We start from the raw sequence: 22,141 nt of genomic DNA, 5'->3' as shown, positions 1-22,141 counted from the left end.
AAGGGTTCTGTACTCAAGTCACTAGAAGAGGCTTAGAATCCACAACCTTCTTCTGCAGAGGTAGGAGAGTGACACACTGAGCCACAGCTGATTCCCAAGGAACCATTTGCCCCATGCAGATCAGTGCTTTCACAGAAGAGGGTGAAGAAATTGAGAGGCAAAAGGTTTTCTTGGAATCAAAATCAAAAACAAAATCAATGCAGTTTCATAAAAACAGTGCATTATTTATCATAAAGTTCAGCATCTTTTCTTCGGTTGTTGGTACACAGGAAGAGGAGGAAGCCAATCAGCCCCTCAAGCCTGTCCGGCCAATCAATTATATCATTTCTGGACTTCAGCGTCATCTATTTGTCTTAGATCCATAACTTTTAATACCCTTGCTGATCAAAAATCCATCAACCTCAGCTTTCAATTGACCTCCAGCCTGACAACTTTTTCAGAGAGACAGTTCTGGAATTTGTTCTTCCATGGGGTGTCAGTGTCACTGGCAAGGCCAGCATTTGTTTCCCATCCCTAATTGCTTGTGAACCAAGTGGCTTACTCAGCCATTTTAGAGGGGCAGGGAAGAGCCAACCACATTGCTGTGGGTCCTGAGACACACACATAGGCCAGGCCAAGTGAGGACAGCAGATTTCCTTCCCCAAAGGACACCCAAGTGAACCCAGATGGGTTTTTACAACAATTGATGATGGTTGTCATGCACACCCACCATTGGGCCTACCTTTATATTCCAGGTTTATTCATTGATTTTTTTTTGAAATTCCACCAGCTGCCATGGTGCGGTTTGAACCCATGTCCCTAGATCATTAACTTGACCCTCTGGATTACTGGTCCAGTGACATTATCACCATTGTACCCAGCTTCTACTGCCCTTTATGTGAAGGAGGTCTTCCTGACATCACTGCTGAATGGTCTAGCTCCAATTTTAAGATAATTTCCCCCAGAGGACATAGCTTTGCTCTATCTACCCTATCAATACTCTTAAACACCTCCTTAACTATTGCACCACACTGAAACACCAGCCAGGATTAGCAACTGATATATTCGGAGTGAAACTTGAACTGACAACCCTCTGAGTCAAAGATGAGTAACTGTTAACTATTGGGCTACAATTGACACATAAAGAGTCAGTATCCAAGGTCAATGCTTTCAGGGAAAGAGAGCGGATTCCGACTGTTGGAGGCGTGGGCTATCTGAGGTACTTACATTTATGCAGAGATTATACCCTTGTGGCTGCAGTGTGCGTAGCCCCTCTCAACACCACCCAATCCCACCCCCCACAAACCCCCAACCACATTATCTCCGAATTGCCCCCGATCACACTGAGTTTTCCTGTGAAACCCGGTTGAGAAGGAAACGGCCCTGGAGCCAAAATGTCCAGGTGATGGGGTCGTGACCTAGTAACCAGGCTACTGAGGGGCGGGTGTACTGGTCCGTGAGGATGGCCCAGGAGCCAGAGCAGAGCCTGCCCTGTGGCCACGGATAGTGCTGGGTGAGTGTCAGGCTGTGCATCCCTGCATTCTGTTCAGAAAATAACACTCACTCTGCAGCAACCATTCAAATAAAAGCCCAACTCACAGAGCAGCTGCTTCCAGCTCAGTGGGTAGCTTTCTTGCCTCCAAATCAGAAGGTTGTGGGTTCAAGTCCTACTCCAGTAGCTGAGCACAAAAGCCCAGTGCAGTACTGAGAGTGCTGCACTGTTGTAGGTGCTGTCTTTCAGGTGTGAGGTTAAACTTGAAGCCCTGTCTGTCCTCTCAGGTCGACGTGAAAGAGCCCACGGTGCTTATCTTAAAGAAGAGCAGGGGAGTTATCCCGGGTGTCCTGGCCAACATTGCCCCCTCAATCAACCTCACAAACTCAGAGATCTGGTCATTATCACATTCGCTATTTGTGGTAGCTTGCTGTGCATTTCCAGTGACTGCACTTCCAAAGTACTTCATTGGCTGTCGGGTGCTTGTGGAGTCCTGAAGTCATGAAAGGTGCTGTAGAAATGCAAGTCTTTCTATCCTCTGAAGAAGAGGCGGACAGGCTCGAAACGTTAACTCTGTTTCTCTCTCCACTCATGCTGCCAGACCTGCTGAGTTTTTCCAGCAATTTATTTATTTATTTGCTTTTGTCTCAGATTTCCAGCATCCACAGTGTTTTCCTTTATTTCTTCCTATCTGCAATGGTTCATAAGATGGTACCATCATTGGTAATTGAATCCCTCTTTGTTGTTCCTGTCTATCTGATCATGCAAGGAGTGGATGGGCCATGAGGGGTGAGGGGCCCTATTGAGTTAGACCTGGACATGTCAAACTTTCTCCAGCCCATAGTCAACCAGCCTGAAATGACCGAAGGAAAAAAGGTTGGGGGGGCGGAGCATTTGGACTGTGCCATTCAACCCTAACAAAAGAGGGAGGAGAGCAAGGAAGAGCAACTGCACAATGGCATTTATATTCACGTGCATTGCAAATAAACCCTAAGTTCTGGTGCACTGTTTAGGAATTAGCAAACATTTTAAATGCATGCATAATGGGCCACTGGTAGCAATTGCTAATGATTTGAGCTGTCGGGCAGTTTGGAGAATTCCCTCCCTCTGTTACAGGTGAATGGTTTCCCCCGACTATTAAAGGGCCGGTTCGTTCGCTCCTTGTTGCTTTTTTCGCCTCTTTTACTCTTTTTCTGCGCTTTTGTTTAAAGTGCTGCAAAATATATATTTGTGTATATTTTGCCGCACTGAAAACGTGGAGCGTCCTTGCCTGCCTCTTGGCTTAATTCGGAAGGCAGAAAGTCAAGGTACAAAGCAAAGAAATGAAGACCATCATTGCAGCCCATTCAGGCATCTTAAGGGGTAAGTGCAGATGTCATTTTTTGCAATGAACCTTTTGTCTTATTTTTTTCCCTCTTCCCCCTTTATTTTAAGTGTTTTTTTAAAAAAAATTGTGTTTCAGTAGCTTGCATTCAAAGGCATTGGGGGTTATTTTATTTTTCTGATATCTAATTGGTGGACTAAGTGCTAAGTGTACTAGCATTGGGGCCAAATAGTAACTCAGAACAGCAGTGCTCAAAGTTGCAAGGTAGAATCTAAAGTTACATCTGACTTTGGAGGGGGCGGGGGTGTGTGATTTTTTAAAAAAGTATTTTGATGCTGAATATTTTTCTTTTATGACTTGATCCAGTGAGGGTTTAAATAGACAAGGTTATCCACACAACTGTGTCTGCTCTGTCTAAATGTCTGGACGTGGAGCACTTGTTTGTCAGACTCTTGCCCTGGATTCAACAATCCTAATATTAACAAGGTGCGACTGGATGCAAATAGTTACTGTACCTGGTAATATTGGCCCTATGTCCTCCCTTCAACCTTGCGTCTGCTGTTAAATTGCCTGACGCCTGCCTTGTGTTCTGATTGCAAAAGTGTGTCAGCCTTGGCTCAGTGGGTCTCCCCAGAGTCGGCAAGTCACCTGTTCAAATCTCACTTCTTCAGGTAGCATCCCTCGATTATTCGAGGGTTCCTGTGCCACGGCTTTGACTATGAGGCAGGCCCCAAGTCTACTTCAGCCGGAACAGGGATCGAACCCTGCGCTGTTGGTGTTATTCTGAACCGCTCGCTAGCTACCTAGCCAACCGCGTCCCACCTTTGCCACCCCGCCCTGTTGAAAAATCCCACTAAAGAGCACAAGATCTAGGCTGACAGTCCAGGAAGGTACTGAAGGAGTGCTGCGCTGTCCGAGGCACCTTCTTTCAGATGAGACGCCAAAACCCGAGGCCCCGTCTACCCCTTCGCCTTCCCCTAAATGATCCCGTGGCGCTCTTTTGAAGAACAGGGGAGCTCTCCCTGGTTCCGGGTTAATATTTATCCCTTAACCAATATCGTGAATGCAGATCATTGCGTTGCTGTTTGTGGGGCCCTGTTCTGTGCGAATTGGCTGCTTCCGAAGAACTTAATTGGCTGTAAAATGCTTTGAGACGTGAAAGTTACTGGATAAATGCAACTCTTTTATCAGCATAAATTTTTGCACTGACGTAAAAATATTCAATTTTAACTGTTAGTTTCATCCCTCTCTCATTGCATCTCGAAAAGAAGTGTGGTGAGTAAGAATTAGTTTTTGCTATTCATGTCGGCTGGTGAAGTTAACTTCTGAAACTTGACTGCTCTAGTTCGTGGTAGCGATCTTGTTCCAGTAGACACTTGGCATGTGCCTGGCTGTGATCTCTTGGCTTCTTTAGTCCAGTTGCACTATTCTGCCTCTAAGTAGGTCACTCGATTGTTGTCGCTTTATGAGCTCTCTAAGGAGTATCATTGCTGCCTTGTTTAATGAGCCCATAATGGAACTTTTGTGGCCTCGATAATGATCGGGGCTGTTGGTATTTCAGTTCTCTCTGAGGTACAGAGAGAATTCTGGAACGGGATTTCATAAAGGCCAGGAAAAGTCCCACAATCTCGTGTAATTAAGAACAGCACTTGTTCTAAATTGTAGGGTGCAGCAGTCACGTCCTATTGATACTGGGCAAGGTCATATTCCTGCGCATTTGACAAGGTGTCAGCAGTGGCTCACCGGGTAGCACGTTTGCCCTGGAGCCCGAAGATCGTAGGTCCAGTTCCCACTCTAGAGGCTCGAGGCCCACAGTCTAGGCTGGCAGCCCGGACTGAGGGAGGTGCCGCCTTTCGGATGAGACACTAAGCCGAGGTCCCATCTGCCCTCTCGGGTGGATGTTTTCTTTTTAAAAAAAAAAACAAAGCTCCACAGCAGCTACTTTGAAGAAGAGCTGAGTGGAGTTTTCCTCTGCGTTCTGACCGATATTTATCCCCCAAGCAAGATGCCTAAAATAGCTTATTTCTTTGCCGTCGCTGGAACTTGCTGTACACAAATTGGTTGCCGCCCTTCCTACATTACAAAGTGACTTGTGTTTCAAAAGTACTTTATTGGCTGAGGTCGCGGGAGGTGCTATATAAACATTTTCTATAAATGCATTTGTCTTTCTTCATATCTCTTAGGATCACGTTTCCCAATTAAAATTGGTTTACAAAATCAAAGTTAATAAAAGTACTTTAGACCTATTAAAGTACTGTTGTTTTGGAGCTTAACACTGCATGACTTTCCACATTGAAAGAGGCATTTTTTTTTTTAGGTCAGGAGGGCTAAGGTACTCGTTAGAGCATATAAAGTGTATAAAGCCGCAATGCCGGGCACAGCATGACTTTGGTCCGATACTGAGCAGGGTTTGGGTTCCCCCAGGTACGTTAATGTTGAATGGCCTTGCCTGATGCACTGAGTTGACCAGACTCCATCTAAAAGCATCAGGCCTTGTGCCTTGGTTGTAGGGGAGCTGAGTCAGGTGGGTAAAGGCAAAATAATCCTCTGCAACAGAGCCCACAGTGTGAGGGGAAAGGAAACCAGGCACCCTCACTTGCCAAACCACCCGCTTGTAAATCAAAAGGCAGGTGGAGGGGGTAGAATTCCCCAAGGAGCACTACCTGCCTTAGACAAACAGTATTGTATATATCCTGCAGGATAGTATACCTGTACTCTGATTATAAGATTATCACCATCATCCCAGTTGTGTTGAATAGCTGTCCAATATCTTTAAAGATTTGCATTTATATAGCGCCTTTCACAATCTCGGAACATCCCAGCGCTCTACAGCCAATGAAGTACTTTTGAAGCGTAGTCACTGTTATAATGTAGGAAATACAGCAGTCAGTTTGTGTACAGCAAGATCCCACAAACAGGGATGTGATTTAAAAACTAGACAGCCTGTGTTTTTTTTCCCAGTCATGTTGATTTGAGGAATAAACATTAGCGAGGACACCAGGGAGAACTCTCCTGCTCTTCTTTGAAATACTGCAATTGGTTCTTTTATGTGCTCTTGAGAGGGCAGACGGAGCTTTGCTTTATTTTCCCACCCAAAATATGGCACCTCCCAACAGTGCAGTATACCTTCAGTGCTGCACTGTGGGGTCAACCTAGATTGCTGTGCTTAAGTCTCTGGAGCGAGACTTGAGCTGACAACCATCTAGCTCAGGTGTAAGTGCTACTCAATGGGCCACAGCTGATGCTGTTTGTGTAACATTATTCAGTATATTTCATCCCAAGTATTTGGTTACTGTCAGTTCTGCTCCACAGTTTACCATTCCCCAAAGGGAAGAGGAAAGTGAGACCAGGTAAGTTGTTAATGTCACCTCTTAGATACTTGAGTTGAGGAGAGAATTGAAGTGCTTGTGTCACCATTATCAATGGTAATATGCACTGTTCACCATTGGCTGTACGTGGGTAGTGACTTGACATTCCGGGAGCTGAGCATCAGGGATGCATGAAAATGAGCGCAGCTCCAACTAAGCTCAAGAAGCTTGACACCAATGGGACAAAGCAGCCCACTAGGTTGCTGCCGCATATGCTACCCTGAATACTTACCACCTCTGCTACCGGATACATTGCAACAACTTGTCTAGGCTCCTTCAATGTTACCAACCTGCAGCCTCAACCACTTAGGGCAGCAGGCACTTGGGAACACCGCCACTTGCAAGTCCTCCTTCCAATGGCACACCAGAGGTGTCAGCTGTGGCTCAGTTCATAGCACCCTCGCCTTTGAATCAGAGGGTTGTGGGTTCATGTCCCACTCCCGGAAAACCAAGAACTGTGATTGTACTCGAAAGAAGTTGCAATCTGTGACTGTTGGTAACTCGAAAGAGTTTCCAATGGCACACCATCCCGACTCGGAACTATATCACTGTTCCTTCATCATTACTGGGTCAAAATCCAGGAACTCCCTCCCTAACAGCACCTGTGGGTGTACCTACACCATATGGACTGCTGTGGTTCAAGAAGGCAGCTCACCACCACCTTCTCAAGGGCCATTGGGGGATGGGCAATAAATGCTGGCCTAGCCAGCGATGGCCATACCCTGTGAAAGAATAAAAAACAAACTAATCCTGTGCTTTTGTGCCCTCCGTCAGAACCCCTCTCTCCCTCTCCAAGATTGAGTCATTTAAATCCCACTGTTATACGGTGGCGCAGTGACATGCAGTGTCAGTAAAGAAAACATTAAGTTACCATTGGTTGAAGAAGAAAACTTCTGCAATTGTGCCGAGGAGTTAGTTGTGGGTTAGTTGGCACCACTCTGCCAAAAGGCTGTGGGATCAAGTCCCCCTTCCAGAGTCTCGAACACCAAAATCTATTTTGATTGCTCCAGGGCTGCACTGTTGGTTGTGGGGGGTCTGCACTGTCAGCTTAGATGTCAAGTGGAAGCTCTGCCCATCCTCAGTTAGACGGGAAAGGTCCAAAGGTACTATTTTGAAGAAAAGGGGCTCTGCTCCTTTTCAATATTTATCCTTCAACAAATATAACTTTTAAAAAAAAAATTAGCTGATCGTTATCACATTGCTGTTTGTGGGAGCTTGCTGTGCACAAAATGTGCATGTGTCTGCCTGTGTGTATTTGGCTTTTGAATGCTATGGGAACATAGGAACATAGGGGCAGGAGTAGGCCATTCAGCCCATCAAGCTTGCTTCACCATTCAATTGGATCATGGATGCTCATCTACCTCGACGCCAGTTTCCTGCGCTTTCCCCTTGATGTCGTTAGTCTCCAGAAAATCTCCCTTGAACGTGTTCAACGATTGAGCTTCCACAGCCTCTGGGGTAGAGAATTCCCAAAGGTTCACCACCCGCAGGGTGAAGAAATTCCCCCTCATCTCAGTCTCAAATGGTCTACTCCATGTGCCCCCAGGCCAGCTCCTTAAGTGATATCTGAAGACCCTACAGAGATCAGAACGAAGTGGCTGTCTGAATGGGACAGAGGGTTTCAGTGAGGGCACTCTCCCCAGATGCTAACTTTAACAGGTGCTTTGAAAAAAACACCTACCTATTGTTTAAAGCTACTTTTTCGTGAATGTATCTCTTCAACCTTCTGCTTCTCCTCCCCAGGCAAACTGAGACTGAAAGCACAAGAGCTTTGCTAAATTCAACTAAGATGAATGGCACACTTGTGATCAATAGGACCAAGATGACCAATAATGTAGTGTAACCACTCCAAATCTCCACCTTTGCACCTCACTGCTCCTTTAAAATGTACCTCTTTGAACAAACACCTGCTACCTGTCCTAATGTCTCCTTTGGCTCAGTGTCAGTTAGCGCCTGATGATGGTCCTTATGGGATGTGGGCGTCACAGGCCAGCATTTATTTGCCCTTGTTTAGAGGGCATTTAAGAATCAACCACATTGCTGTGGGCCAGACCAGGTAAGGACAGCAGATTTCCTACCCTAAAGGACATTAGTGAACCAAATGGGTTTTACGACAATCGACAATGGTTTCATGGCAATTCCAGATATTTATTGAATTCAAATTCCATCATCTGCCATGATAGGATTCGAACCTGGGACCCCAGAGCATTACTAGAGACAATACCACTGTGCCACCACCTCCCCATAAATGTTTTACTACGTTAAAGGCGTTCAATAAATGAAAATTGTTGTAGCTGCAGGTTATATCCTTTGCGCTGTTGAATTTGTCATTGAAACCGGAATTTTTTCCCCATTTTGGTTTTCACCTGTGGCTCCATGTTTAATGGTTTCTCTATCCTGCTGTGGGATTATGCATTTGGGTGAAAGAGCAGTTGGTTCACTGACATGAGGCATGATGAGTTTGCCATTTTTTGTGACTGTACTGAGGGCTGCCAAGGAATCAAGTCCAGATTGCGTTAGATTGGGAGCGTGTTTGTGTTTGGGTGCAGTTCCGAAACTCTGAACCTGGCTGTAGGTTTGTCAAAGTCCTGTCCTCTTAGTAATTTTAAAAAAGAATGCCTTTGGCACTGAGGGGGTGAGAGAGAGAGAGAGAGACATTGGGAGTGTTGAATAGACACTTGTCTTTGTGACCTCATCAGTTACATGCAACACAGGAGCAATGTGTCCTGACAGTTTTTGTACATATGTGTTTTGTACCTTGAGGGTACGGCACAAAAGGAAGGCATTCAGCCTGTTGTACCTGTGGCTGCTCGCCCCAAATCCTTCCCCAGAGCCCTGCAGATGTTTCCACTTCAAGTATGTATCCAATTTCTTTTTAATGATCACTGTTGAATCTGCTTCCATCCTTCCTTCAAGCAGATGGTGGGGAGATGGTGGTTTAGTGGTAATGTCACTGGGCTAGTAATCCAGAGGCCCAGGCTAATGTTCTGGGGACATGGGTTCGAATCCCACCATGGCAACTGGTGGAACTTAAATTCAATTAATTTTTTTAAAAACCTGGAACTGAAGGCTAGTTTCAGCAATGCTTCCCATCATCGATTGGTGTCTGGTTCACTAATGTCCTTTTAGAGAAGGAAATCTGCCATCCTCACCTGGCCTGGCCTACATGTTCGGGCCAATGTGCTTGACTCTTAACTACCCTCTCTGAAATGGCCCAGCAAGCCATTCAAGGGTAATTAGGGATGGGCAACAAATGCTGGCCTTGCCTGCGATGCCCACATCCCATGAAAGAATAAAAGAAATTCCAGATCACAACAGCTTTATGCCGCTTTACCTACTAAAGTATAATTGGAGTGAAAAATTGTGGTTAAATTCTGTCAAGATAATTTAGCAGAATAGTATTGCCTTGTGGATTACACCTAGCACTTGGCCTTATGTAGAGTCTTCCACAACGTTAGGGCACCTCAACAATTTACAGCCAATCAAATACTTCTGAACTGTAATTTCTCTATTGTATTGTGACGGGCAAATTGTGCACAGCAAGACTCCAGAAACAGCAGTGAGATAATGGCCAGATACACTCAGATATTGGACTGGGAGGCCTGGGGGAAATTGTTTTTCAAATAGTGCCGTAGGAATTTTTAATATCATCGCCTGTGAGGGCAGACAGGACCTTGGTTTAATGTCTCACCAAAAAAAACAGCATCTCCCAACAATGGAGGATCCCCCAGAATTTTGTGCTAAAATTCTGGAATGAAGCTTCAATTCACCTGACTACCACTGAGACATGGTTGACACTCGTGAATGATATAGTGAGTGCTTTTTGTGTTCAGTCTTGACATGATGGCAACAAGAATAAAAGGGTTTTGTTCATAGAATCATAGAATAACTACAGCATAGAAATCTTTTGCCCCATTGTGTCTGTGTCAGCTCTTGGAAGGAGCAATTCACCTAGTGCCACTCCCCTGCCTTCTCCCCATAACCCTGCACATCCTTCCTTTTCAGATAATAATCCAATTCCCTCTTGGAGGCAGACTCAATCGCACACTATCAGTTCCAGATCCTAATCACTCGCTGCGTGCAAAAGTTTTTCCTCATGTCGCCATTGCTTCTTTTACCAATTACCTTAAATCTGGGTCCCCTTTGTTCTCGATCCTACCACCAATGGGAACAGTTTCTCCCCATCTACACTTTCCAGACCCGTTGATTTTGAAAACCTCTATCCAACCTCCTCTCAACCTTCTCTTCACGGAAAACGGTCCCAACTTCTCCGACCTGTCTACAGAACTGAAGCTCTTCATCCCTGGAACCATTCTCGTGAATCTCTTTTGCACTCTTTCTAATGCCTTTTATATTCTTCCTGAAGTGTGGTGCCCCAAATGGATGCAGTACTTCAGTTGAGGCAGAACCAGTGTTTTATACAAGTTTGACATAACTTCCTTGTTTTTGCACCTTATGTCGCTAATACTAAAGCCTTGGATACTATATACTTTGTTAACCACTCTCTCAACTTGTCCTGTTGCCTTCAATGATTTATGTACATATACATCTAGGTCTCTCTGCTTCTGCAATGCTTTTAGAACTGAACCCTTTATTTCATATTGTCTCTCTGTTTTTCCTACCAAAATGATTCACTTCACACTTCTCTGCATTAAATTTCATCTGCCACTTGTCCACCCATTCCACCAGCCTGCCTGTGTCCTTTTGAGGTTCTACACTACCAACCCCACAGTTCACAAGTGTCATATCATTTGCAAATTTTGAAATTGTGCTCTGTACACCAAGGTCTAGGTCATTAATATACATCAGGAAGAGCAAGGGTCCGAACACTGACCCCTAGGAAACTCCACTACAGACCTCCCTTCCGATCCATGGCCATTCACCACTACTTTCTTTCCTGTCACTCAATCAATTTCGTATCCATGTTGCTACTGTCCCTTTTATTCCATGAGCTCTAACCTTGCTCAGGTGTCTGTTGTGCAGCACTGTATCAAATGCCTTTTGGAAGTCCATGTACGCTTGCTCAACCTCCTCAAAAAAAACTCCCAAGTTAAACATGATTTGCCTTTAACAAACCCATGCTGGCTTTCCTTAATTAACCTGCAATTAACATAGAAACATAAAAAATAGGAGCAGGAGTAGGCCATTTGGCCCTTCGAACCTGCTCCTCCATTCATTATGATCATGGCCGATCATCCGACTCAATAGCCTGCTCTCGCTTTCTTCCCATATCCTTTGATCCCTTTCGCCCCAAGAGCTATATCTAACTCCTTCTTGAAAACATACAATGTTTTGGCCTCAACTACTTTCTGTGGTAATGAATTCCACAGGCTCACCACTCTCTGGGTGAAGAAATTTCTCCTCATCTCAGTCCTAAATGGTCTACCCAGTATCCTCACACTGTGACCCCTGGTTCTGGACTCCCCCACCATCGGGAACATCCTTCCTGCATCTACCCTGTCTAGTCCTGTTAGAATTTTACAGGTTTCTATGAGATCCCCCCTCATTCTTCTGAACTCCAGCGAATATAATCCTAATTAACTCAATCTCTCCTCATATGTCAGTCCCGCCATCCCAGGAATCAGTCGGGTAAACCTTCACTGCACTCCCTCTCTAGCAAGTACATCCTTCCTCAGATAAGGAGACCAAAACTGCACACAATATTCCAGGTGTGGTCTCACCAAGGCCCTGTACAATTTCAGCAAGACATCCCTGTTCCTGCACTCGAATCCTCTGGCTACGAAGGCCAACATACCATTTGCCTTCTTTACCACCTGCTGCACCTGCATGCTTACCTTCAGCGACTGGTGTACGAGGACACCCAGGTCTCGTTGCACATTCCCCTCTCTCAATTTATAGCCATTCAGATAATAATCTGCCTTCCTGTTTTTGCTACCAAAGTGGATAACCTCACATTTATCCACATTATACTGCATCTGCCATGCATTTGCCCACTCACTTAGCTTGTCCAAATCACATTGAAGCATCTCTGCATCCTCCTCAGAGCTCACCCTCCCACCCAGCTTTGTGTCATCTGCAAATTTGGAGATATTACATTTAGCTCCCTCATCTAAATCATTAATATATATTGTGAATAACTGGGGTCCCAGCACCGATCCTTGCGGTACCCGACTAATCACTGCCTGCCATTCGGAAAAAGACCCGTTTATTCCTACATTTCCTGTCTGCCAACCAGTTTTCTATCCATCTGAATACACTACCCCCAATCCCATGCGCTTTAATTTTACATGCTAATCTCTTATGTGGGACTTTGTTGAAAGCCTTCTGAAAGTCCAAATAAACCACATCCACTGGCTCCCCCTCATCAACTCTACTAGTTACATTATCAAAAAATTCCAGTAGATTTGTCAAGCATGATTTCCCTTTCGTAAATCTATGCTGTCTCTGTCCGATTCTGCCACTGTTTTCCAAGTGCTCAGCTATTAAATCTTTTATAATGGACCCTAGAATTTTCCCCACTACCGATGTCAGGCTGACTGGTCTATAATTCCCTGTTTTCTCTCTACCTCCCTTTTTAAATAGTGGGGTTACATTAGCTACTCTCCAATCTGTAGGAACTGTTCCAGAGTCTATAGAATCTCAGAAGATGACACCAATGCATCCACTATTTCTAGGCCACTTCCTTCAGGACTCTGGGATGTAGATTATCGGACCCTGGGGATTTATCGGCCTTCAATCCCATCAATTTCTCCAACACCATTTCCCTACTAATACTGATTTCTTTCAGTTCCTCCATCTCACTAAACCCTGTGCTCCCCAACATTTCTAGTATGTTATTAGTGTCCTCTTTTGTGAAGACAGAACCAAAGTATGTATTTAGTTGGTCAGCCATTTCTTTGTTCCCCATTATAAATGCCCCTGTTTCTGACTGTAAGGGGCCTACATTTGTCTTCACCAATCTTTTTCTCTTCACATACCTATAGAAACTTTTACAGTCATTTTTTATGTTCCCCGCAAGCTTACTCTTGTACTCTATTTTCCCTTTCTTAATCAATCCCTTGGTCCTCCTTTGCTGAATTCTAAAGTGCTCCCAATCCTCAGGTCTGTTGTTTTTTCTGACCAATTTGTATGCCTCTCCCTTGGATCTAATACAATCTCTAATTTCCCATGTAAGCCATGGTTTGGCCACCTTTTCTATTTTACTTTTGCGCCAGACAGGAATAAACAATTGTTGCATTTCACCCATGCGCTCTTTGAACATTTGCCAATGCCTATCCACCAATCATCCCTTTAAGTAACGTTTCCCAATCCATCATAGCCAACTCGCGCCTCGTACCATCATAGTTTCCTTTATTCAAATTCAATTGTCCAAGTGACTATTGATTTTGCCCCAAATTACCGTTTCTGACAGTTTCCCCATCGCTGAACTTAAAACTAACTGACCTATAGTCGCTGAGCTTATCTTTACACTTTTTTTTGAAGAAGGGTTTGACAGTCCTTTGACACCACCCCTGTCTACAGACGTTTATGTTTAGACAATTAAACTTTTCATTTTTTATTTTGTTAACGCCTTTAATGAAAGAACTGAAGACACGTCTGTAAAAACTCAATCCTGTTCACTTGTTTTTTCACAAAGAATGTAAGAGGAGTATTGTCTTTCAGAACATTAGTGTAGCTCCTGTTGTGACTTTGGGAGTATCACACATGGAATGTAAGTGATCAGAATTGAATAATGTAGATCGTAACATGAGAGATTCTGGGGTTCTTACCCACGGCCTGAGGCAATGTTTGGAACTGTTTATGGCAGTTTGTGATTATCTGGCTGTAAACTTTGTTACAGATGAATTGAACACTCCCCTCCCTTCCCCCTGCCCCTTCCAAACTTGTGCTTTAAAACAACGTGGCAAATGGTGACTTAAAGATGTGGGGGGTGGGATTTTCTGCCCCCGCCCGCCACTGGGATCTTCCTGTTCCGCCGCAAGTCAATGGACTTCTGGCTGGGGTGGGGGGGGGGGCCACCTCGCCCGTGGCGGGTCCCACCCACAACAGGGCTGGAAAACCCTGGCCGTGGTCTAGACAGAGCAGTTAGGGAGAAAATATTCTTACTGGTGGAAGGACCGCGAACCAGGGGGCACAGGCTTTAAGGTAATTGGCAAAAGGAGCAATGTCAACATGAGGAGAGACTTTTTCCCCCACAGCGAGTGGTTACGATCTGGAATTGCTGCCTGGCGGTTCAGTCAAGGCTTTCAAGAGGGAATTAAGATGATTATCTGAAAAAGAAGAATGTGTTCAGGGACAAGGTGAGGGAATGGCGCTAGAGGCATTGATCGTTCAGAGGGCTAGAGCAGACACGATGGGCCGAATGGCCGCCTTCTGTGCTGTAACCGTCCTGTGATTCTGTGAAAGTTTGCTTGGGCCAGCTGGTAGAAATCCAAGCAACTTGAGCCCCATTCAACCCAAGCTTGAAAAATTTCAACTGAAAATTGATAGGCTTTTGTTGGGGACGGACTATGGAGCCAAGTGACTGGATACTGACCCGCCATGATCTTATTGAAAAGTGGAATAGCTTCAAGGACTGAATGGTCTGGTCTGTGCCTGTTCCTACACCCCACTCCCAATACGTGAGCACCTGCTAAAGACGTCCCATTTCATTTCAGTGATCAGAGAGTGCTGTATTCTGCAAAGTGCTGTCTTTCTGGGCAGCTCACTTCCTTCTCCCTTAGTCTGTCTGTGTATGTGTTTTTTTTTAAACGTTCGCCTCCCCCCACCCCCATTTAGGGAGTAGGCAGCTGGGAGAGGAGATGTGGCCTTGCAAAATAGCATCTCCGTCAGTGCCGCACTGGAGGGTAAGCCTGGGATTTTTGTGCTCGGGTCTCTGGAGTGGGAGCTGATTCCACCATCTCCTGACTTCAGAGGAGAGAGTGCCACCCACTGCCACAGCCACAGCCAACACTGTTAAAACCTCATCCCAATGCAGCATTCCCTCAACCCTGCACTGGTACATTAATCCGCGGCATGAGTCTGAGCCACAACTTTCTTGGCCCACACGTGAGGGTTATTGACCAAGCCACTTGGCAGAACTCCAACTGAAGGAATCAATGCCATGTTTTCCAGTTTTGGTATCCATCACTTTAATGCTGGATACCTTGTAGGTGTTGGGAGATGAAGTATCAGGTGTAGCGTAAAACAAAAACTGGAAGATCTACGAAGATGATGTCCGATTTTCCTGATTAGGAGTTGAGTTTTTAAAAGTTTACAGAGATTATTACAGCACAGAAATGGGCCGCTTGCCCCATTAGTTAGGGTTGCTGAGTCTCCAGGGTTGGCTTGGGAGTCTCCAGGGTTGGCTTGGGAGTCTCCAGGGTTGGCTTGGGAGTCTCCAGGGTTGGCTTGGGAGTCTCCAGGAATTGAAGATCAATCTCCAGGACACTGCTATGTGCAACCCTAGATAAAAATCATCAGGACATTTTTTTTTAAGAAAATGTTTTTTTGGTCATTTTCTTTGAACGTTTCTCTATACTAGACGTAAAAATATTGAAAATGGGGTGGGGGAGGCGGGGGGTGGGGGGAGAAAAAGGCTGGTTGGCTGACAGTCAATCAGTATCCAATTGGGTAATGAGACTCTTGCTTTCCAATTGGTGTAGGAAGGCAGTACATCACAAGGATGGATGTGTTGGCCGACTAATGGCTGGAGTGTGGGGACGGGTCAGGTGATGAAACCTCCAGGAATACATTTAATCACAGTTGGCAACCCCAGGTCTCTGCTGGTCGTTTTGAGCTGCCTGTCATCTTTATCATCAAGATATCCTCTACCCTTTCACCCTCCTATACATATCTATAAAGGTTAATTTATGAGGGCAGGTTGAATAGATTAAACTTGAGGTTTTAGAGTAAATCTGTGGTGTATTGCTAAAACTGTCCTTGTGAAATTAACTAGTTTCAATGTGATTCAGATTATCCCAAGTTTTAATGTGTCCCTTTATTTCTCCCACACCATTACTACTTAATATTACCCATCTATTTGTCCAACAAGCTTGAGGTTCTCTCAGCTTGTTTGGATAAGAGTGGGGGCTGCAGACTGACCATGGCACTATGGTACAGGAAGTCATTCAAGTCGGCGGGGGGAGAAAAAAGGAGCAAATTTGCCACAGTCCTCTGCAGCAAAGAATGACAATCCAGGCGGCTGTGTTGCATTCCCAGTGCCAGGATTTGGGACATCAGCTCCGTGCCGGAGAGGAACTTGCAGTGGAGGGGGAGGATCCAGTTGTCATGGTCCACGTAGGTACCAATGACATAGGTAGAACTGGAAAAGAGGTTCTGCATAGTCATCATGAGGAGTTAGACACTACATTAAAATGCAGAACCTCAAAGGTAATAACCTCTGGGTTATTACCTGAGTCACGAGCAAATTGGCGTAAGGCAAATAAGATTAGAGAAATGAATATATGGCTCAAAAACTGATGTGGGAGAAGTGAGTTCTAGTTCGTGGGGCATTGGCACCCGTATTGGGGAAACTGGGATCTGTACCATTGGGACAGTTTACACCTGAATCATGTTGGGACTGGTGTTCTAGCGAGCCACATAACTAGGGAAGTAGAGAAGGTTTTAAACTAAATAGTGGGGGGAAAGGGCTCAAATTTGGGAAGACGTGGTAAACCAAAGAGTAGAGACAAGGCAAGAGAGAAAAGCATTAATATGGGAAATGATAAACCGAGCATGACATGATAGAGAGTACAAAACTAAGAGTAAAACAGCAGTCAAAGCTAGAGGTAACAAAAATAACAATAGGATAAAACTAAAGGCTGTGTATCTGAATGCATGTATTTGTAACATTTGTAACAATACAGATGAGCTGATAGTACAAATAGAAATAAATAAGTACGATCTGATAGCTATTACAGAGACATGGCTACAGGATGACATAAATTGGGACCTGAATATTAAAGGGTGCATGATTTTTTGGGAAGGACAGGAAGCTAGGAAAAGGTGGAGGGGTGGCTCTGTTAGTTGATGACGGTATTAGCACATTAGAGAGGGATGACCTAAGTTCAGGAAACCAGGATGTAGAAGCAGTTTGGGTTGAGATGAAGAATGATAAAGGCAAGGAGTCACTTGTGGGAGTGGTGTGCAGGCCCCCTAATTGTAACTACACAGTAGGACAGAGTATAAAGGAGGAGATAATGGGAGCTTGTCAGAAAGGTACAGCAATAACCATGGGGGATTTTAACCTGCATAAAGACTTGAAAAATCAGATTGGCTTAGGAACCTCAATGAGGAGTTCATAGAATGTTTTCGGGATAGTTTCTTAGAACAATATGCTCTGGAGCCAACCAGAGAGCAGGCTATACCAGACCCGATATTGTGCAAGGAGATAGGATTAATTGAGAACCTCATAATGAAGGCACCCTTTGGTAGCAGTGATCATAATATGATTGAATTTTACATTCAGTTTGAGGGAGAAACAAGTGGGTCCAAAACTAGTATTTTAAACTTAAATAAGGACAGTTATATGGGAATGAAAGAGGAGCTAGCTAAAGTGGACTGGCAAATGATCTTAAGGAATAGGTCAATAGAGACGCAGTGGCAGATATTTAAAGGGATATTTCAGAACACAGAAAATAGATGCATTCCAACAAGAAAGAAACCCACTATCCATGGTTAATTAACTAAAGTTAAAGACAGTGGGTGGAATCGCCCGTGCTCTCTGGCATCAGGTGTGTTCGGTGGTGTGAGCAGACAATATGGTGAGAAAGCCAAAAATCGGTTTCACGACGTTGTGAAACCAGTTTGCAATCGTCCGCTTTAGCCTGTCGACAGCGGGCCATGTTCCCCGCTGTCGGACGTTAGGAACCTCATTGTAATACATCAGCATATTATAAAGCCAGCCCGCTGGACTCATTTCTCCCCCACTGGATCGCCCGCCCACGTTGGCAGGGAAACACATCGGTGTAGAACAAGTCTTGCCAAGGGTGATGTGCAGAAGCTGGGACTTACTGTCACGGCCTTGCTCACATCGGGGACATCCGAGGAGCAGAAGATGCTGGAGCCCGACAGCAATGGGATCCTGGAGGAGTGTCCATGGCATGCTGGGTGAATTCTCATGGACATGGCTCTGCTGCAAAGGGAGTTGGAAAGGCACCCTTGATGCTCACAATGGATGGTGGTCAAGGGGGTGGGAGAGGAAGAGGTGTTGGGGGAATGAAGGTGTCAGCCGGGGTGAGGTTTGGAGGGGTCGGAATGAAGGTGCCGGGGGGAGGAGGGGGTAAGGGAGGAGAAGGTGTACAGGCGGTGGAAGGCATCAAGGAAGGTGTTCAGAGGCAGGGGGAAGGGGATCTGGGGTGGGGTGGGGGGGAAGACCATGCTGCCCAAATGGAAAGTGAAATGAGAGTCGTGCTGGGTGAGATCAGCTGCTGCATGGGAGTGTGATCAGTGGGTGGGCGGAGATGCAGGTCAGGCTCAGATGGACAACTGAAAGTGAACCCCAGCGGGCAGCATTCACAATGCTCGGGACAGTGAGGTGAGTGTGAAACGTGAAGGATCCGTGTGTGTGGGAGAGGCTTGCACGAGACTCCGAGAGGCCCTGCTACACACACACTCCTCCCTCCAAAATCCCTCATTGGGCAGCTGTTCCCCCTACGGGGACAGAGGGCAATGCTGAGGGGCTCACAGGCAAAGGGGACTCGGAGGGAGAGGACAGCCTCTGAGATTCCTGAGTGGATGACCCAGGGGTGTCCAGCTGCTGCTCCCCCTCCCTCCGGGTGGCCAGGGGCTCTGGCCTGACTCCTTGAGGGGAAGGAACACCTGGAGGGATGTCGAGGTGCCCCGTTTCTCCCTCGCGTTGCCACTGCAGGAACTCACCCTTGGCTCCTGCAATGGAGCACAGGTCCGCACACATCTCTGTGTTCTGCTAGACCAGGGTCTCCATGGCGTCCGCCATCCTCCCTGTGGAGACCTCCATGTGCACATGTGGGCACCACTTCATCAGAGAGCAGGCGGACGTACTCCTCAACTTGTGCGCCACTCTGTTGAGGGTTTCTAGCAGCTCTGTGTGATGTTCCCCCGCCTTCTGCTGATTCCAGGATGAGTTGGAAGGCTGAATCTAGACGCTCGTCATCTAACTCGGATCTCACAGATGCCTGACCTCCTAGCAGTCCCCTGAGTGCCGGGGAACTCGGCTGAACCTGCCTCCTCCTGCTGCGGACATGTATCCGTGCGGTGACCACCAGATAGTGAACCTGAGCCTTCTCTATATCTAGGTCCGATCGAGGTGTGTGTCTCTGCGCTGGTGGAGGGTGTGGGTAAGCGCTGTGATGGGTCTTCCAAGCTGCTTATTTCCAGCTCTTCAATGGAGGAGGTGTCCTCTTGGCTGGAGGTGAGGACGTGGATGGGGCTGTGGGAATGGCTGGCTGGGGGTGTCAGTCACTTGTGTAACTCCCTGTGAACAAAAGTAGAGATAAGCAGTGCATATCAGCGGAGTCAATAGCAGGAGAGAGAGAGAGCACTCCAATTTGCATTGAGAGAGGGATGATCTAGTGCAGGATCCTCGCGTAGATGTTTGCCTCCGACCTCACCATCACCGCAGGCGCAGTCCCTGTCCTCACCAGTCAGCATGATGGCATGCTGCTCAAAGCGAGTGAGAGGCCTAATGTGGGCCACTCCATCCCTGGTCTGGGACCTCTCCCTGCTGATGTGAGTAGACTTCTCCTGCATGATAACAGATGGAGAGAGTGTGAGCAGGACTCTTGGCACTGAGTGGAATGTTTGTTTGTATGGTGAGCGGAGCCATGGACGGGATGAGGGCATAAGCCCAAGAGGTTATGAGCCTGTTGGAGATGTGAGGGGGTGTGTGAGAGTTAGTGGTGTTGTCCCTCGAGATGTGAGATCCCTGTGGATGTGTGATTGGGTTTGTGAGTGTGAGAGTTGAAAGCGATGAGAAGAGTGAGTTACCCTGGCGGAGCGGGTGAGACCCATTTGTCCTTTTTTGGCACTGGGTGGCTGTCCTCTTTTGCAGGACGTTGGCGCTGACCACCGCTGCCACCGCCTCCCAAGCCAGATTAGTGAGGTCACTGCCCACCCTGCGGCCAAGGTGGGGGTAGAGGACATCACAATGGGCCCCCACTGTGTCCGAAAGGCGCTAGAGGGACATGCCATTGAACCTGGGGGAGCTGCAGTCTTTTTGCCTTTCGGGGTCACCCTGTCGTCTTTGCAGCAGTCGTGAGTTGGAAGCACTGAGAGGTGTGTGCGTGCAGTCCGGCATGCTGAAGTGTCAAGGTGATAGCGTGGTGGGCCAATGAGAGCCCTCCCACCATAGAAATGGCATGTTTCCTGGGAATGCATAACTAATGTGGCGGGTTTGGGATGATACGGCGTGAAAAGCCGCTATGGCGGCTGGCGAGTAAAACTTCATTTTACCTGCCCGCTACTGCACTTAGTGCAAATCTGGGCTAATTCCACCCAGTATCGTACTTAAAGAATGATGGGTGGCAGGTCAGAAGATTGGACAGAATATAGCGAACAGCAAAGTAGGACAAAAAGATTAATAAGGAGGGAAAAATTTAGAGTGTGAGAGAAAGCTAGCTAGAAATGTAAAGATGGATAGTAGGAGTTTCTATAGATATTTAAAAAGAAAAGAGTTGACAAAGTGATTGTTGGTCCTATAGAAGGTGAGTTTGGGGAATTAATAATGGATAGTAAGGAGATGGCAGATAAATTGAACAGGTATTTTGCATCAGTCTTCACTGTAGAGGATGCAAGTAACATCCCAGAAATAGCTGTAAATCAGGAAATGGAAGGGAGGGAGAAAGTTGGGGAAAATTACATTCAACAGGGAAGTGATACTTTACAAACTGTTAGTGCTGCGGGCTGACAAATCCCCAGGCCCTGATGGACTTCATCCCGGGGACTTAGAAGAAGTGGCTATTGAGACAGTTGATACGTTGGTTTTAATTTTCCAAAATTCCCTGGATTCGGGGAAGGTTCCATTAGATTGGAAAATAGCAAATGTAACCCCTTTATTCGAAAAGGGAGGGGGACAAAACTAGAAACTACAGGGCCACTTAGCTTAAAATCTGTCATAGGGAAAATGTTGGAAGTTATTATTAAAGATGTTATGGCACTTTAAAAAAAAAAATTCAAAGCATTCCAGGCAGAGGTCAACATGGTTTTGTGAGAGGGAAATCTTATTTAACCAATTTATTGAAGTTCTTTGAATGAGTCACATATGCTGTGGATAAAGGGGAACTGGTGGATGTATTGTACTTAGATTTCCAGAAGGCATTCAATAAGGTTCCACATCAAAGGTTATTGCGGAAAATAAAAGCTCCTGGTGTGGAGGGTTAACATATTGGCATTGATAGAAGATTGGCCAGCTAACAGGAAACAGAGGGTGGGCATCAATGGGTCTTTTTCTAGAATGTGACAAGTGCTGTGCCACAGGGATCAGTGCTGGGCCCTCAACTTTTTACAGTTGATACAAATGACTTGAATGAATGGATCACAGGTATGGTTGCTAAATTTGCTGATGACACCAAGATAGTAGGAAAGTAAGTTGTGATGAGGACATAAGGAGGCTACAAAGTGACATAGGTTAAGTGAGTGGGCAAAGATCTGGCAAATGGAGCTGTTTTTATTTTTTCATGGGATTATGGATGTCGCTGGCTAGGCCAGCATTTATTGCCCGTCCCTAATTGCCTTTGAGAAGGTGGTGGTGAGCTACCATCTTGAACTGCTGCAGTCCATGTGGTGTAGGTACACTCAGTGCTGTTAGGGAGGGAGTTCCAGGGTTTTGACCCAGTGACAGTGAAGGAACGGCGATATATTTCCAAGTCGAGATGGTGAGTGGCTTGGAGGGGAACTTCCAGGTGGTGGTGTTCCCATGTGTCTGCTTCCCTTGTCCTTCTAGATGGTAGTGGTCGTGGGTTTGTAAGGTGCTGTCAAAAATGGACAAATGTGAAATTGTCTATTTTGGCTGGAAGAATAAAAAAAGAAGCATACTATCTAAATGATGAGAAATTGCAG

General features: G+C 45.9%; 2 protein-coding genes across 3 annotated transcripts in view; one reads left to right on the top strand and one right to left on the bottom strand.

Annotated features, from left to right (window-relative positions):
* The window catches only part of LOC144682565 (BTB/POZ domain-containing protein KCTD14-like), a 1,380,231-nt gene that overhangs the window by 345,016 nt on the left and 1,013,074 nt on the right, over window positions 1-22,141 (bottom strand). The window lies entirely within an intron of this gene.
* LOC144682557 (diacylglycerol O-acyltransferase 2-like) overlaps window positions 2,628-22,141 on the top strand; it is a 71,051-nt gene continuing 51,537 nt past the window's right edge. Inside the window, exon 1 of the mRNA XM_078544993.1 lies at window positions 2,628-2,833. Within this exon, the coding sequence (XP_078401119.1) occupies window positions 2,794-2,833 (40 nt within the window). The 5' untranslated portion in view covers window positions 2,628-2,793. The remainder of the gene's footprint in view (window positions 2,834-22,141) is intronic.

This window comes from Cetorhinus maximus, chromosome 7, assembly GCF_964194155.1.
Source record: "Cetorhinus maximus chromosome 7, sCetMax3.hap1.1, whole genome shotgun sequence".
In the NCBI taxonomy this organism is placed as follows: Eukaryota; Metazoa; Chordata; class Chondrichthyes; order Lamniformes; family Cetorhinidae; genus Cetorhinus; species Cetorhinus maximus.
This window is presented reverse-complemented; position numbering and strand designations above follow the sequence as displayed.